This window comes from Eublepharis macularius, chromosome 10, assembly GCF_028583425.1.
Source record: "Eublepharis macularius isolate TG4126 chromosome 10, MPM_Emac_v1.0, whole genome shotgun sequence".
Taxonomy (NCBI): Eukaryota; Metazoa; Chordata; class Lepidosauria; order Squamata; family Eublepharidae; genus Eublepharis; species Eublepharis macularius.
In genome coordinates, this window is record NC_072799.1 from 19180642 (window position 1) to 19197928 (window position 17287).

Below are 17287 nucleotides of genomic sequence, written 5' to 3' on the forward strand. Positions count from 1 at the left end.
CATAAATAATATGGCTGTAGTCACTTATCATGACGTGCTACAGCAGTATTTTACAATCCAATCAGTTCTGAATGAGCGCTATAGCACAATGATAGTGCAGTATTGAGCAACTTGTGGGTGTGCTCTGGGAGCAACTTGAGCCTCCAGTACTGCTGCCATTGCTTCAGGGTCTCTTTTCTTTCTATTGGGCGGAGACCTGGCCCTGCATGCCAAACAAAATGATTTTAGATGCTGCTGTTTGGCATGTGTGCCAAGGGAAGCTATAGTTCTGGAGAAAGGCACTAGAAAAGGTCATGAATGCATATCATGTACAACAGAAGCCAGGCAGGACGGTCGTAGGCAGGGGAATGTCTAAGAATGACTCTGCTCTAATCTCTTTGGTTGAAAGGTAGGTGTTAGGCATTTCCCCCCTAATCTCTACTCACTTTTTTAAGAAGGGGGAGGACAAGTAGTAAAGATAATATAATCAAGAAGCTACCCTCACACTATTAAGCATGCCACCAAGCAAACAAGCAAACTGCAGAATTTTTTCAAGATGGGTAGCTGTGTTGTTCTGTCTGTAGCAGTAGAAAAGAGCAAGAGTCCAGTAGCACCTATAAGACTAATAAAATTTGTGATAGGGTATGAGCTTTTGTGAGCCACAGCTCACTTCTTTAGGTATTTGAGAGCCAAGCTACAAGTGACACCTGACACAGGTTGGACACTTGTCAGGTTCCCTCATGGGAAATGTAGGCATCCTGGTTTTATAGCTTGGCCTCCATTACAGCTGCAAGACCAGGACGCCTACATTTCCCATCAAAAATTGAGGGAAGCTGACAAGTGTCCGACCTGTGTCAGGTGTCACTTGTAGCTTGGCTCTGAGTTAGGAGAAGGCCTTTTTTGCAGCTGCATTTACTTGCTTCTCTAGCAGTAGCCCTGGAGCAAGTAAAATGCTAGACTCTTAACTGAGAGCCAGGCTGCAAGAGACAAATTGCACAAGGAGGAGCACATGAAGGGAGTCGCAATGTTAGCCGGGAAGCTGAGTTTTAAAAGAGACTGGAAGGCTCTGTCAATTTCCCCTCTCTACAGAGCCAGACTGCTGCTCAGAAGGTTTGTTAATTTCTCCTTTGCCTCCCACAGGCTCTGTTAGTTTCACCTCCCCTTCTAAGAGGCGAAGAGGAAATAAACCTTCTGAGCAGCAGTCTGGCTCTGTAGAGAGGGGGAATTGACAAAGCCTTCCAGTCTCTTTTAAAACTCAGCTTCCCGGCTAACATTGCGACTCCCTTCATGTGCTCCTCCTCGTGTAATGCGTCTCTTGTAGGTTAGCTCTGAGTCAAACCAGGGTCAACTGAACCCCATCAAAGGTCAGAAGCACCATGTCCTTCAAGATCTCTGCTTTTCCAACCAGCATCACTTCTGTCCTGTCTGGGTTCAATATCTGAAAGTGAGCTGTGACTCACAAAAGCTCATACATACCCTATTACAAATGTTATTAGTCTTATAGCTGCTACTGGACTCTTGCTCTTTTCTACTGTCACGGAGTTTTTGGACCTGGAACCCTATACATAGCAGGTATGTGTTACATCTCTCCATGCAGCTCTTTCCCTGGATTTTTCAACCCGGATTTTTCCTAAATCTTGGTTTTATTATTTTTAACACACCTCTTCAAAAGTGCTTTAAGCAATATCTAGGGTTGCCGGGTCACCTACCCTCCTAGTGGGAGGGGGGACCTGGTACTCACCAGCCGGAGATATGTCCAGGAGTGACACCATTGTGCCAGCATCCTCTTTGAGATGATGATGATGATGATGATGATGATGATGATGGTGATGGATCTGGTACTCACCAGCTGGAGATACTTCCAGGAGTGACACCATTGTGCCAGCATCCTCTTTGAGATGATGATGTTGATGATGATGATGATGATGATGATGATGAGCCCCAAACTGAGCACGGGAGCAGTCCCATGGCCACTACAATGATGTCATTTCTGGAAGTGATGTTGCTCCCGCTGGAAGTGTGCTCACCGCACTTATGCCTGAAGTGCCTGCTGGTAGTGGGCAATCGCTGGGCAGCCTGCAACCTGCAAACATGTAATCCACCCGGAGGTTGCCCACTGCCGGCAGGCACCTGGGATTCCTAGGCCTATCCCATTTTATAGGCTGGCTCCAACAGGTCTGTTATTCTTCTGGAAGTGCTTCCCTCCAGTGGAAAGAGTCTTCCTCTGCCACAAGAAGCCCTTTGCACCTTATTGTCTACTTGTGCCTGAAGAAAACTCTTCCACTATTGGAATGGATTTGTGGGATTCAACCCTAAGGTAGACCGAGAAATGGAGAGTAGCCAAGGTCACCCCAATGACCTTCAGAACTGAGCATGGGTTTGCACCCAAGTTTTCCCACTTCAAGGAAACACTCTATACAGTACACCATACATTGGCTCTCTATAGTTTTCATGTGGGTGGTTCAGATGGCAAATTATCTTGTGAATGTCTTCATTTCCTGACTCAACATGCGTCATTTCTCTGTAGAACAAAAAGAGAAAGCTAATGACAGAGTCCTGAGGTATTATATAGATTCCATTTTCTGTGGGAATAATGTACAAGTTTTATAGAACAGACATTCTGTATGTACAGATGTTCAGTGTTATTTGTGGTAAAAATATGGGCAACCCCTCAAAAATGTCACTCTTTTTAGTTTAACAGTGACTCATCAGAAGAAGGTTATGGTGGTGACAGTTCTGAAGAAGAGGAAGAAGAAGAAGAAGGGGTAAGGAGGAACTTCTTTAACTATGTTCAGAATAAACCAAGACCATAAGAAAAAAAAATAACCAGGATTATTTTTATAGACTCTATGAGGTTCCATGGTGCAGTTTGCTAACTGCCCACAAGTTTCCATTCTGGCCGGCTGGAGTGTTTTTTAAAGCTCAAATAATCTAAACAAGACACAGCAAAATCCTTTGGGATCTGAAAGCTTACAAATATGTTGGACTTTTGTCAGTTGGTACAAACACCACTGCCGTGGTGTCAGGGTGAAGCATTCATAATATTTTAATAGTAGCTGTTAATATATTTTAAAAGAGAGTGCCTGAGAATGAATTAAAGGTTGTCTTGTGAATTATGGGTTTTCGGATACTTGATTGCCCCTCTGCTTTTGCAGTCTGGGTAGGCAGTAAAAACAGGACGGGAAGTTCCTCAAGCCCTTGGTGGCCCGTCATACATAGCTAGGAGTCTGTTTATTGGTTTAGCAGACCACTCGTGCAAGCCTGATTTAAGGAGGTAACCAAAATGGAACGATAGATACTCATCAATACGCAGAAGCACTTTTAAAAAGGAGGCCAGAACCATCTTAGCTTATTGAACATATACTCCTTGGATTCTTGAAGATGGATTAAGCAGTCCAAGTTTTCATTAAAATCCTCTAGGTATTCGTTCAGCATTTTCTCCTGGGATGCTCCAAGGTTATGTGGAGAGGTGTATTCTGACATTCTGTGCTTTCTAGCTGTGTGTGGGTTCAATTTGAATTGGGACTGTGGCATGCACGGAGTGGGCTTAGACCATCTCAGCTCTACTCTTTTCCTGACCTGAAACACCCAAGGGGCCCCATTGTGGAAATGTAAGTTGTAGCTTGTTAGTACATGTGCAGCCCTTGATGGGGCAAACAGCACCTGGAGCCATTTCAGGTTATGATGATAACATTGCAGGGAGGTAGGGTTGCCAGCTCCAGCCTGGTAAATTTCTGGAGATTTGAGAGGTCGGCCCTGGACAGGGCAGGGTTGGGGGAGGGGAGGGACCTCAGCGGGATATAATGCCATAGTCTACCCTCCAAAACAGCCATTTTCTCCAGGGCAACTGATCTCTGTGGCCTGGAGATCAGTTGTAATTCTGAGAGATCTCCAGCCATTGCCTAGAGGCTGGCAACCCTGAGACTACTGTCTGTGTACCATGGTCCCAATCTGAACTCAGGCCTGTGCATGCCTAGGAAGCAATGGAACTTCAGAACCCACTTCTCCGCTTGATCTGGGGCCGTCCCCTGAGAAAGGGTAACATGTAGTTAGCCTCTCTTCTTAGAAGAGGTTTGCCACAGCAGCCTCAGTGTGCATGTGACTTTTTCAACTCAAAATAAGAACACTTTGTTCCAAGAATAGTCCTACTGACCTCTGTTCTGCAAAACACCCAAGAAGGTTTCTTTTTTAAGCTTTCAGTTGAGTTCCCCAAAACACAGAGGCAGGCTAGACGGGAGCGGTTGAGGGAATTATACATAGATGTATATGCCTATGAATAGGCTGTCTAAACTTTATGTGTTTCAAGATGCAAGATGCAGGGAGATTTTTATACATATTCTGGATGCATTGACTGACTGATGTGCATTCAGTTGTCCTTGACAATTCAATCTGGACAAGTATTTAATTCTGTAGGCTTCGAGCATACATAGAGTCTCATCTCCCAAAGGGGAAAACAACAATATTCATCATAGGCATACATTTGTTTACTGGAATTTACCTACTACCTGCTAAGCATGAACTTTTACAAAATAAGTCTGGTTGAATAATAATTATTTTTAAAAAATCACTCAAGCAAATCTAAATGTATGTGATCTGGTTTCAAAGAATTTGTAAGCAGATACAATAGCCAGGGCTTTTTTTCAGCTGGAACATGGTGGAACGGCGTTCCGGAACCTCTTGAAAATGGTCACATGGCTGTTGGCCCCGCCCCCTGATGTCCAGACAGAGGGGAGTTTAGATTGCCCTCTGCACCTCTGGAGCGGTGCGGAGGGCAATCTCTACTCCCCTCTGTCTGGAGATCAGGGGGCGGGGCCAACAGCCATGTGACCATTTTCACCGAGGGCAACCCACTGAGTCCCACCACCTCTTTTCCCAGAAAAAAAGCCCTGACAATAGCTATCGTGCTTATTGGTATTTGGCCACAGAATTATTCACTGTGGACTACTGTAAGGTTGTGCTCCTTGAAGGAAGTTGGGCTCAGTCCAGAGAAATGTAGGCGGTCCTAAATTTTAAACAATTCGCAGAATTAAAATGCTGAGCTTTTTGTGTACGGGATCGCTACATGCTGTAGCTAGGGGTGTTGCACTGAACGTTTGAATGCTCTCCCTGCTCCCTGCATGAAGAAAACTAACACATTAAGGAGAAATGTTCAGCCTACATTTCTGTCTTTGATCTTTGTAATCACATATGCAATCTCTCCCACCCTCACGTACAATCTGCTAGGGTGTAGGAAAAATATTTACCAATTGACTTCGCTGACTATAAACTTGTCCTTTTTCTGATGTTCATAGTACCATTATATCTAATTCTGAACAAAGATCTCCAAATGTAAATCAAAAACTCTGCTCAGTGGGGACACGCACAGGTATGAGGCATTTTTCTACAAGCCTGGTAGAAGCTCCAGGTATGCAGTTTTTTCTGCTTTTGTTTTTTGCTATCAAGACACAGCAGACTATGGCAAGCCTGTGGGGTTTTCTAGGCAAAAGACATTCATGGGTGGTTTGCCATTGCCCACCTCTATGTAGCAACCTTGGATTTCCTTGGTGGTCTCCCATCCAAGTATGAACCAAGGTTGACCATGTTTAGGTTAACCCTGCGTAGACTGGCAAAATCATTCTAGCCTGGGCTGTGCAGGTCATGGTACAGAAACAAAACGAAAAACAAACAGACAAACAAAAAAACCCTGTAGTTTTCAAAGGCCCTAAAATCATAAAAGCCACGTCTGTTTAAGAAAAAAAAGGCACCAAGATCTTGCAAGACTACATTGAATGTTCACAGTGGCCATTTTGGGAGTTGCTAGGGAACTCCCAACTATAGTTAAATGGAATTCTCTTAATTACCCTTTGCCAAATTTCTCCCTGAAATCCAGCAGTCCATTTCTACTCCTCTCTAGGAATTTGAGTCAGTTTTAAATTCAATTCCTCTTTCATGAAGAGGAAGATTCCGTTTAGGTCTCTATGAAGGAATGTGTTTATTTATACACTATAAGAATAGTTGAAAAATTAAGGACAAGGTGAGCCATTAAAGAAACAAACACAAGCCAGGACATGTCAGAATGGATCCTCACTGCATTGGACTATTTTTTTAGCCTTTCTAACATATTACAGTGGCACACAGGCAGAAATCCACAGGTGAGGAAATCTGAATTATCACATGGTTAAAAAAAACCCTCTAAGATAAATTAATGAGAAATCAAAAAGAAATAATAGGAGGAGCCAGTTGCTATATCTAAAAAAGAAAATTCTGGAAAAAGAAGTTCCAACCCCCTGTAACAACCCCATGCCCCATCCACATTGCCAAAGATTCCCAGCTTTGGTTAATGTCAGCACAAGGGAAGGGGTAAAGAGACAGGCTAGAGAAATTACAAGATAAGAGGAAGTCAATGTAAAGCTGGAGGGGGAAAGAGGAAAAATGTGAAAAAGGAAAGCTATAGATGGGGATGGAAACAGAAAAAGGTAGCTGGGTGAGTGAGTGCTGGGGATAGAAATAGGAAAAGATAAGTAGGTGGGAGAGAAGGAAATGGGAGAGGATGCAAACATAGCCAGGGGGTGGCAAAGAGGAGACGCAAGAGGGAAAGAGGGAATAGAGAAATGAGATCCCTCTGTTGTAAATTGTCATGGGCCCCCCTCTTTCCTAATTCAATGTCTTTTAGAGATGTCTTGCTTTCTTTGGATTTTGCCCAAAGAGACATACACAGCAAGACCCACCTCAGAACAGTTTTAAAGAACAAGCCCATCAATACAAAAAGAGGCATTAAATCCACATCAACGGATGTCCTCACAGAGCCATGGGCCCTGAGGTGTTGTCGCAATTGTGGGTGTTGTGCCTCTTCTCTGGGTTTGTATTTACCTCAGGACTGTGTTGACTCCCCAAGAGCTGATATAATCTCCTGAGTAAATATGTATCTTGGTACGTGTGCTATTTGGGGAGCACATATTTTACCTGGACACTTTGTAAGAGCTTCTTCAGTACCGTTCTGGTTTGCTGGATCAATATGCACTTAGACACTAGGGCATTTATAAAAGGGAATGTTTGGCAGGACCTGAAGGTCAGAAGCTACAAAGGTGTCACTATGTTCTATTGTCCTTTCTACGAACATGTATTTTCACCCTTTACATGCCTCACAATTGACTAGTCACATAGTGATCTGTAGGCCTGGTCATTTGGGATTTTTTTACAATGGATGTTTGCACCTATACTGAACGCAGGCTTTGTCAACTGCCTCAATGCATTGCTATTTCTCCAGTTTCTAGAGTGACAGAGGCCTTGGGGGGTTAGGGTCCCAAGCAAGGCCCTTTAGAATACCTTTTATGTAAGAACGTTAAAAAAAATCCCCGTGGGATCAGACCCATGGTCCATCCAGTACAGCACCCTGGAAGACCAACAAATAGGGCTTAAAGACCAAGAATTTTCCCAGATGTTGCCGCTTCGTATTTTATAGCTTCCCTTCATAGCTTGCTGTTGTTTTCCTGTCCTGCCCAGGTGGTTTGCAAGTAGGGTTGCCAGCCTCCAGGAGGTGGCTGGAGATCTCCCAGAATTATAACTGATCTCCAGGCCACAGATCAATTCACCTGGAGAAAATAGTAAAGAGTCCAGTAGCACCTTTTAAGACTAACCATAACCAACTTTACTGTAGCATAAGCTTTCGAGAACCACAGTTCTCTTCGTCAGATGCATCTGTGGTTCTCGAAAAGCTTATGCTACAGTTAAGTTGGTTAGTCTTAAAAGTGCTACTGGACTCTACTATTTTTCTACTACAGACTAATATGACTAACTCCTCTGGATCTATGACCTGGAGAAAATGGCAGCTTTGGAGGGTGGACTCTATGGAATTATACTTTGCTGAGGTTCTTCCCCTCTCCAAATCCTGCTTTCTCCAGGCTCCATCCCCCAAATCTCCAGGAATTTCCCAACTTGGAGATGGTAACTCTATTTGCAAGAGAGGCTCCTTCAGTCATCATGGAAGCTAGAATTGCTGGTCTCTTGAGCCTGGGGTGACACTTAGAAGCTAAATGCTCATGATCAACATGGTGGTGGCTTAAGCGTGGAGCCTAGAGACACCAGGTGGGGGAAGAGAATGATTCCTAGTGAGCCAGGAGAATAGCCTGGCTAGGCGTGGTGTCTCAGTGGTCGATGGACACAGAGAACAAAAGGAATAGCAGTAGTTCTCAAGCTAAGCATTAAATGCCCACTGACATGCAGGCACTGCCCTTTCTTGCCCTCTTAGGTGTCTAGGCACCAGTGGTTGTCCAAGTCTCTGCCTGGCAACATGCCACTTTCTGGGCTTTCTTGACGCTCGGAGGGGGTTTCTCTCCTTCTTGTACAATACTGCCACCACCTGAGCTTCGTAGGAATTGCCCACTGAGAGGACCAAGGCTCCCAGCTCCCCTTCCCTGTGTTGCCATTCTAAGGCACCACATCATGTCTGAGTTTCCCACTAACCAGCATTTGGTTCCTATGGGGATTGCTCACTGCCGATATGCCAATACACCATCCCCTCCTCCTGGTGCCCATTTAAATAGCCTGTTCAAGTGGTGAAGGACTAAGTCTAGGTGGTACAGAGAACAGCTACTCCCCTCCCTTCATTCTAAGAGTATTCTCTTTACTCTGGAGACTGTGGGGCCAAAAATGGCAACTCCAGGTCAACCCTTGCCACTAAAAACCCTGCAACAGAACTGTATTTTGGCAGTTATAAATTCCTTTTATCCTTATGTGAAATGCTCCTCCAGTCTTTATACTTCTTGTATTTTTTATGTGTATTGAAGTCTGGGTCAGCATCAGTATTGTATTCATAATGTTATTCAAGTATGCGCAGGGGGAACTAGCCATTCTTCTCTGCCCCAATTGTACATAGAAAACCACTGCTTTGCTAAATCTATGCTTGGTTTTTGTATAAAATCCTAAATTGTAGCGTATAAAACCAAAGGAAAAAAGGACAAAAGGGGAAAAGTTGATTTTCCAATGTGAGACTGAAGGTTGTTGTTGTTTTTTAGCTATGGCTGGTCTTGCAAAGTAATGTAGTAGGAGATTAATTAATGATAGCCATTGCAAAGTTATATAGCGCTAGTTAATTAATAATAACAGCACCATTGATAAACTGCAGATAGATCTTGCTGGCAGATTCAAATGACAAATAGTAGTACCGAGGAAAAATAGTAAGTGAAAAATATTGTATAGTAAGTTACATGGATATAAGCCATGATCCCAAGAAAAAATTAATTTTAAAATATGCAGAAGCCTGTGTTCCATTGCCATTCTCCATATGGTGAAGGCTCTGGCTGGTTGTACCAGCTCTCATTTCTAACAGTTGCCACAAGCATCTGCAGAGCCAATTCCAGCCCTTCCAACAGCACTGCCCCTTCTGCCTCCACCACTCATCTATTTACCCTCCCCTGCAGTGCCTCAACTCTTTGGAAGGACTTCCTTGTGTCTCATCTCCATTGATTATAGATGCCAATAGCTGCCAAGAAAGGTGAATGGGCAAATAAATGGCAGCGGTTCTGTGAGGGTGGAGCAGGGCTGTCCGGTTGCCTGTAGTAGCTGTCATAATCATTTGTTGCAACAGCCAGCCAGAGGCTGATGTACACATGGCTGGTTCACATAATGCACCAGCCATTCATTAAAAGCAGTGTGTGCAAAATCAGAATGCCATGTATGAATGCTGAAAAGGGGCCATTGTTTTAGATCCAGTTCTATGGTTTTAGTCTTGGCCGTGTCCAGCACTGACAAGGGCAGAGCCTCAGAGACATTTAAACAAACAGCATTGCTGTAATTGCTGTTTTATGGAAGTCATGATGTCCTCTGATTGCTATCCAAATAGCAAGCCACATGGTTCAATTATGGATGCCCTCTCAATAGAAGGGGAAATAACTTGGGTTTTTATTGGCATTGCATTATGTCTTATTTTAAGTGTTTAACAATCTGGTCCTAAGGATTCCTGTACCAGCAACATGAGTGGTGACCATCAATAATGCCAAGACGATGCTGCAGAACATGACATTATGCCACTTTTGCAGCAAGGCTGTGCCAACATCATGGGCTGCTGTGCCAGTGCAAATGTTTGAGATCGAAATTTATCCAAGACTTCAGATTCCCTTTCCTTCATTTTTAAATATCAAGTCCATGAGTTTGATGACGGTTCCAGCAGAAAGCGCCCTACTTTTGCAGGTCTTGGGACAATTAATGTCAATAAGGTGACTTCCTAATACAAAACTAAAGCCCAACCTGCTCTTAAAAGACTAAATCTGTTGTACTGCTATAACTTATGTTTGACATAGGCAAACCATTAAAATCATTCCCAAAGCCAGAACTACATGTCTAGTCCTTCTGATTGCTGGAGAGCTGGGACATCTCCAGATGTGAAGTTCCAACCTCAGTTTCATTGTCCTCATTGTATTGTTTTGGCGAATAACAGCACAGGCTTAGCAGAAGGTGCCACCTGGGGCTGCCCCTGCTTGCTTCCTCCTCTCCATGCTTAGGAACCAGAACTGCCAACACTTCCATCCTTACCCATTTTCCAGGCATCTTGAATCATAGAGGGACAAGGTGGACATGCCCAGAAGGGTTCCTCAAACTCTCGTGATACTTTGGGAAATCCAACTAGCTATATTTCAGGACAACTCAGGAGTGAAGAGGGAAGGTGTGTTAGATGGCTCAGCTCCCAGGGAGGGGGGAGGGAGGCAGATGTGCTACTCAAGAACTTGCACACCATTCAGCATCTGATACTGCAGTCAAAAAGGTAAACATGCATAAAGACTGAAAGGAACAGAATTGCTGCTCGTTCTACAAGCTTACAAAACTGCTGCTGCTCAAAGGCCTACGCAGAATGCAGCATCTGGTGAAGCCAAAATGAGATTGAGATTGAGATCTGACGTTCCCGGTGCTTCATATTTCTGCAGGGACAGTCCAATGAAGAAAATGAAGGTGGCAAGGAGAAAGAAACGGAAGAGGCTGCTACGGAGGCTCCTTCTGGGAAAGGGACTGTGAATAAAGGAGTTGCCAAACCTCCTAAGCAGGTAAGACATGTCATACATGTATGATAAAGTGATGCCAGCTTCTCTTAGCAGCTTGCTCTGCAGTTTCATCCCATACAGTGGCAGAAATGCCAGTAAGGTCCAAACCAGAGGTTGTATGCAACACATAATCGCCATAGGGATGTGCAGCGGGAAAGCAGGTGCAAATTCCCAGTAGGAACTTAATTCTGAAGCAGGGGCCTGATTTGGATCCGATCCATGGCACAGGGACAGGGGTGGCTTCAACATTCTCCTGTGCCATTTTTCCAACACAAAATGGCCTAAGGAGATACTATTTGGCCCATCAGAGGACTGCAGAAGCACTGAATACTTGCACATGCAGCCAATACTTGCACATGCAGCCTGCTTCACAGGGCCCATTGTACCTTTCAAGGCAATGTCAGGTTGGGAAAATGTTGCAGAGGGGAAGACCAAATGAGGCCCCTGCGGCTTTTCAGAATTGAGTTCCCCTGGGGACTCACAGCTGCTGTGCTCCTGCTGCAAGTCCAGGAGGTGATCCCATGGTACACTTAACATCTACTTTGACCTTTAGTTTACTTTCTTTATAAACCAGCTTTTAACTAAAAACCCTGCAAGGCAGTTTACCACATAATAAAATATAATAAAATCACTTAAAAGCCCGTAAAATTGTGATAATCTCCTACTCTGTAAGATATATGCCAGACTGTTGGGAGCAAGGTTAAAACATGACTAGGGCTAAGGCTGCCAGCCTTCAAGTTAGGGATCCCAGTTCCCTCAGTAGGAGCAGGGGATTCCCTGCTTCCATCTTTCACCACTTCCCCACTCACCTGGCCAATCGGGGTGGTAGAGGCAGGGGAATAGGCCTCCTGGGCCATTTGGGGCCCAAATTGGCCCACTGTGAAGTGCAGGAGTGCTCCCAGCCCCTGCGCGATGGTGTCACTTCCCAGAAATGACATCATCACACCATCCAGGAACGTGCGTGAGCAAAGTACAAGCGTGAAGACATCCCAAACAGTGATTGCTGCCCCCCCCCCCACTACCAGGAGGATAAGGGGACCTGGCAACCCTACTCCAGGTGGTGGTTGGAGATCTCCCAGAATTACAACTGATCTCCAGGTCACAGAGATCAGTTCCCCTTGAGAAAATGGCTGCTTTAGGAAGCTGGACTTTATGCTATTATACCCTGTTGAGGCCCTTCTCCTTCCCAAACCCTAGCCTCTAGAGCCCCCACGTCAATCTCTAGGAATTTTAAAGTCAAAAGAAGTCCCAGTGCTGCCCTTCTCGCATTACACCATTTCTTATTGATCTAATTCAATAAGGACCTTTAACAGGTACATAGCAGGCACAGGTGAGCAACTGAAGCTTTTTTCTGTAATGGGGAGGCAGTGATGGGGGGAAAGCTACATGGGAGAAAGCTACACCTATAAATTTCTGTTTGTTGAAAAGACATGGAGGGTTTAGATATAAATAAGACTGTAATCATCCATTGGGAGTCTCCTGCACAAATTGCATTTATCTTAAATTAAAATCAGTATTTCATGCTCCAATCATAAACTTAAAATGTGAGGATATTCAGCATTTTGACCTCAGAGCAAAGGACTTAGGTAAAAGAATTTATTTTTTAAGTGCATTTGAGCTACCAAATCTTATTTTAAAAATGTTCAGAATATTCAGGAATAGACATGGGCACAAACAGAAAAAAACGAACATGATGTTCGGTGTTCGTTGCCATCCACGAACAACAAACAACGAACACTGACAAACATGATCCTGTTCACGAACATGTTCATTGTTCGTGGGGGCCAGCAGGCTCTCCTCCAGCCATCAAGATCCCTACTGCACCACTCCCAGAAACCCTACCTGAGCAGAAAGCAGAAAAGGTACCAATAATAAATAATAGCTTGGCCCCAGAGCCTGGCAGCAGCCTTGGAACTTGAAGGGGTAGATCCCTATCGCACCACTCCCAGAAACCCTACCTGAGCAGGCAGCAGGAAAGATACCAATAATAAATAATAGCTTGGCCCCAGAGCCTGGCAGCAGCCCTGGAACCTGAAGGGGTAGATCCCACACACAAAGAAAATTCAAGCTCCAATGCACTCACCCTGTCTCTCTAACAGCAGCTGTCTCTCCCTGAAAGCCAGAGCTGGGAGCCCCCCTCCCCCCTGGTCTTTTCCTCTTGTAACAAATTTGGAGCTCCAGTCCACACTTGGAAGGAAGACCTACCTATCAAGCTAAATTGGGCTTAGACTGGGGTTTCCAGGGCAACAGCAGGAGTTCAGGCAGAGTTCAGACAATCCCTGCCTGAGTTGCCATGGGAATTGATTGCAGGTGCCAGACTGTCTAGCTTGATGAACAGCAACGAACAGCAGCAAACGAGGCTTGCAACAATTACCTATTCGATGTATTGTCGAAGGCTTTCACGGCCGGAGAACGATGGTTGTTGGGGGTTTTCCGGGCTGTATTGCCGTGGTCTTGGCATTGTAGTTCCTGACGTTTCGCCAGCAGCTGTGGCTGGCATCTTCAGAGGTGTAGCACCAAAAGACAGAGATCTCTCAGAACACTGAGAGATCTCTGTCTTTTGGTGCTACACCTCTGAAGATGCCAGCCACAGCTGCTGGCGAAACGTCAGGAACTACAATGCCAAGACCACGGCAATACAGCCCGGAAAACCCCCAACAACCATAATTACCTATTCGTTTAGAATGGGGCCTCACAAACAGCTTGTTCACAAACAGCAGATTGGGCTGTTCGTGGGGTTTTTTTAGTTTGTATTGCTCTTTGTGCCCATTCAGGACTGGATTCACAATATTGTTTGTGTCATATGAGAACATAACAATGTGTAGGTAAAATTATCACGATCTGTCCCTAGATTTAAAATCTGTGATTGAACTTATTGTAGTTTTCCTATTTATAGCTACCAGGACAACATCTTGTAAATCTGACTTCTCACCCTCATGTTTCAATGCAGGTGCCAGTAAGTAAAGACCCCATTGAGAAACCGGGGAAAGGAGGTGGGATTAAAAAGGGTGAGAAAGACAAAGCTCCAGAAAAAACAGGAAAGAAGGAAGGCTCTGAAAATGAAGAAGACAGTGATGAAAATGAGGAAGAAGAAAATGAAGAAGAAGAGAAGGAAGAAGAGGAGAAAGTGGATGAGAATGGACAAGGTGTCAATGGTACCTCTACCAACAGCACTGCAGAAGAGAATGGAAATGGTGGCAATGGAGAAGAGGAAGAGGAAGGTAATGAGGAAGAGGAAGCAAAGGAAGCGACTACCATTGTTCCTACCACGGTGGTCACCACTGTCATCCCTACGACAGAGTATCAGGAGCAATACGAAACTACCACTGAAGATCAGTGGCAATACGTGACCCCTGAAGATCCATGGCAGTACGACACCACCACCGAAGATCCATATGCTTACGATACCACCACCACCGGTTACGAAAATGGCTATGAGACTCACACAGATTACTATGGGAATGAGGACGGGTATCCCCGTGGTGACACTTTCCGGACATATGAAGATGAGTATAGCTATTATAAAGGGCATGGATATGATGTCTATGGTCAAGACTACTATTACAATCAGTGAAGAAACGAAGCCATTGTTTGGCAAGATTCGTGATAATGGCTTGTATCTTTAGCACTCAGCTCAGCAAAGTTGGAAGCCTTCCGTCAGCCTAAGGAACGTTCCTCCGATGGAAGAAGCTCTTTTAACCATAGGCACACCCATGTGAGGAAGTCTCCTTAGTCTGTAAGAAGGCTTCAGCCTTTGCTAAACAGAATGGGAGGATGCGAGCCACTATTTCTCGTGACTGTTGCTCAGAAATGTCTACTCAGGAAGATGCGTCACAATATAACATGGTATCAGTTGGGAAAGATAGAAGATTAACATGTGGCGTTATTGCAAAGTACAAAAACGTGTACTTTTCTCTGTTGTTAAGTTTGCGCTTTCAACCAGTATTCACATACTCATGGTGAACTTTTCTAGGATGTGTAGAACTTGTTTTTTTAATCATGTTGTGAAAGAATATCATGTGTTAAATGAAATTATTATCAAAATGATGGCTGTTGTATATGATATATACTCCATCCTTGTGTTTATATTAAAGTCAAGATGAGTTCTGAAATGGCGTACAGAGGATCTGTTTTGAGCAAGAAGCTTTACTTTGTTAGATGAATTTCTCTTTAATACCCACTTTAGCTTACAGGGAGCTCCTGGAGAATCTCTCATTCAGTCACTAAACCATACTGAAATTAATGGAGAGTGCCATCAAGTCATAGCTGACTTATGGCGAACCCAGTGAGGTTTTCATGGCAAGAGACTAACAGAGGTGGTCTGCCATTACTAACCAAGGCTGACCCTGCTAAGCTTCTGAGAACTAACAAGATCAGGCTGGCCTGAGCTATCCAGATCAGGGCAATATCAATGGTATAACACCATTATATGCCCTAAGAATATTCACACATACTCAGACCAAATAACAACAACAGCATCTTCTTTATCATCATCATCATCACCACCACCACCACCACCACCACCACCACCACCATCACCAATTCTCTGAGCAGTGATAAGTTCTACGGGCAGTATTTACCTCTTTTGGGGGGGGGGCTGCTGAAGACCTATGGTATTTTTGTTATATTTGTTTTGTATACAAATATTCAAGTAGAGCACAGGGGAAGGCAAAGAAGCACTCATTTCTACTCATCCTATATCTGATCCAGAGAGACAGAGAGAGAAAGAGAGAGAGATCACACCCTGAATATGTTTCAACCAAATCAAACCAATGTCTATCTGCTTCTTTCTCCGGATCTTCCAGAATCTAATCTGCTGTTCCTTCACATACTAAACACATCTGTCCTCTCCCTTCAAATAGGGGGTGGGTGGGTAATCACCTTATCCAAGCCCTAATAGGAGCTGAACACAGCCATTTCCTAACAAATAAGGCCCATTGATGAGATATCTCCAGTCATTAAGAAACATTACGATTTGCTTGTCATAGGCATTGGCTCCTCCATGCATGCCACTTTTAGGCCAAACTCAGAGAGAGACCAATTCACATTAACCAATTCTCTGGGCTTGAAACATTTTTCTTTTTAATTTATATGCAAGCACATTCATGAGCATCAAGTGTTTTCAAAAGATGTTTCCAGCACTACACAACTAATTTACACCAGCAAGAGGACACAGTAAACATAGATTTATCCATTCTATTGCTGACTAGAGATGGGCACGAACAGAAAAAAACCCCGAACATGATGTTCGTTGTTCTGACCAAGACTGACCAAGAGAGAGATCTTGGAGTCATGATAGATAACTCACTAAAAACGTCAGCACAGTGTGCGACTGCCATAAAAAAAGCTAATGCCATGCTAGGGGTTATTAGGAAAGGGATTGAAAACAAATCAGCCGGTATCATAATGCCTCTGTATAAATCGATGGTGAGGCCTCATTTGGAGTACTGTGTACAGTTCTGGTCGCCACACCTTAAAAAAGATATCATAGCACTGGAAAAAGTACAGAGAAGGGCAACTAAAATGATTAAAGGGTTGGAACACTTTCCCTATGAGGAAAGATTGAGGCGCTTGGGGCTCTTTAGCCTGGAGAAAAGACGACTGAGGGGAGACATGATAGAGGTTTACAAGATAATGCACGGGTTAGAGAAGGTAGAGAAAGATGTGTTTTTCTCCCTTTCTCACAATACAAGAACTCGTGGGCACTCTATGAAATTATTGAGCAGTCGGGTTAGAACAGATAGAAGAAAATACTACTTTACACAAAGGGTGATAAACACATGGAATTCGTTGCCACAGGAGGTGGTGGCAGCTACAAGCATTGCCAGCTTCAAGAGGGGACTGGACAAATATATGGAGCAGAGGTCCATCAGTGGCTATTAGCCACAGGAGATAGATGGTATTCTCTTTGTGGGGAGGTGGTGCTCTGTTGTCTTGGTGCTGGAAGGAAGGCAGTGGGAGGGCTTCTGGTGTCCTGGCCTCACTGACAGTCCTTTAGATGGCACTGGATTTCTAGCCACTGTGTGTGACAGAATGTTGGACTGGATGGGCCACTGGCCTGATCCAACATGGCTTTGCTTATGTTCTTATGTTCTTATGTTCATTGCCATCCATGAACAGGGACTCACGAATAACCATGAACATGGCCCTGTTCATAGGGGTCAGCAGGTTCTCCTCCAGCCATCATCCAAGTTTGGTCAAGATCCCCACTGCACCACTCCCAGAAACCTGACCTGAGCAGGCACCAGGAAAGGTACCAATAATAAATAATAGCTTGGCCCCAGAGCCTGGTAGCA

The 17287-nt window shown here is 44.3% G+C and overlaps 1 protein-coding gene across 1 annotated transcript in view; it reads left to right on the plus strand.

Moving 5' to 3' along the window:
- Nucleotides 1–15103, plus strand: part of IBSP (integrin binding sialoprotein) — a 35087-nt gene extending 19984 nt beyond the window's left edge. Inside the window, exons 5-7 of the mRNA XM_054990359.1 lie at nucleotides 2673–2744; nucleotides 10878–10994; nucleotides 13942–15103. Coding sequence (XP_054846334.1) covers nucleotides 2673–2744; nucleotides 10878–10994; nucleotides 13942–14565 — 813 coding nt within the window. The 3' untranslated portion in view covers nucleotides 14566–15103. The remainder of the gene's footprint in view (nucleotides 1–2672; nucleotides 2745–10877; nucleotides 10995–13941) is intronic.
- The last annotated feature ends 2184 nt before the right edge of the window (nucleotides 15104–17287 follow it).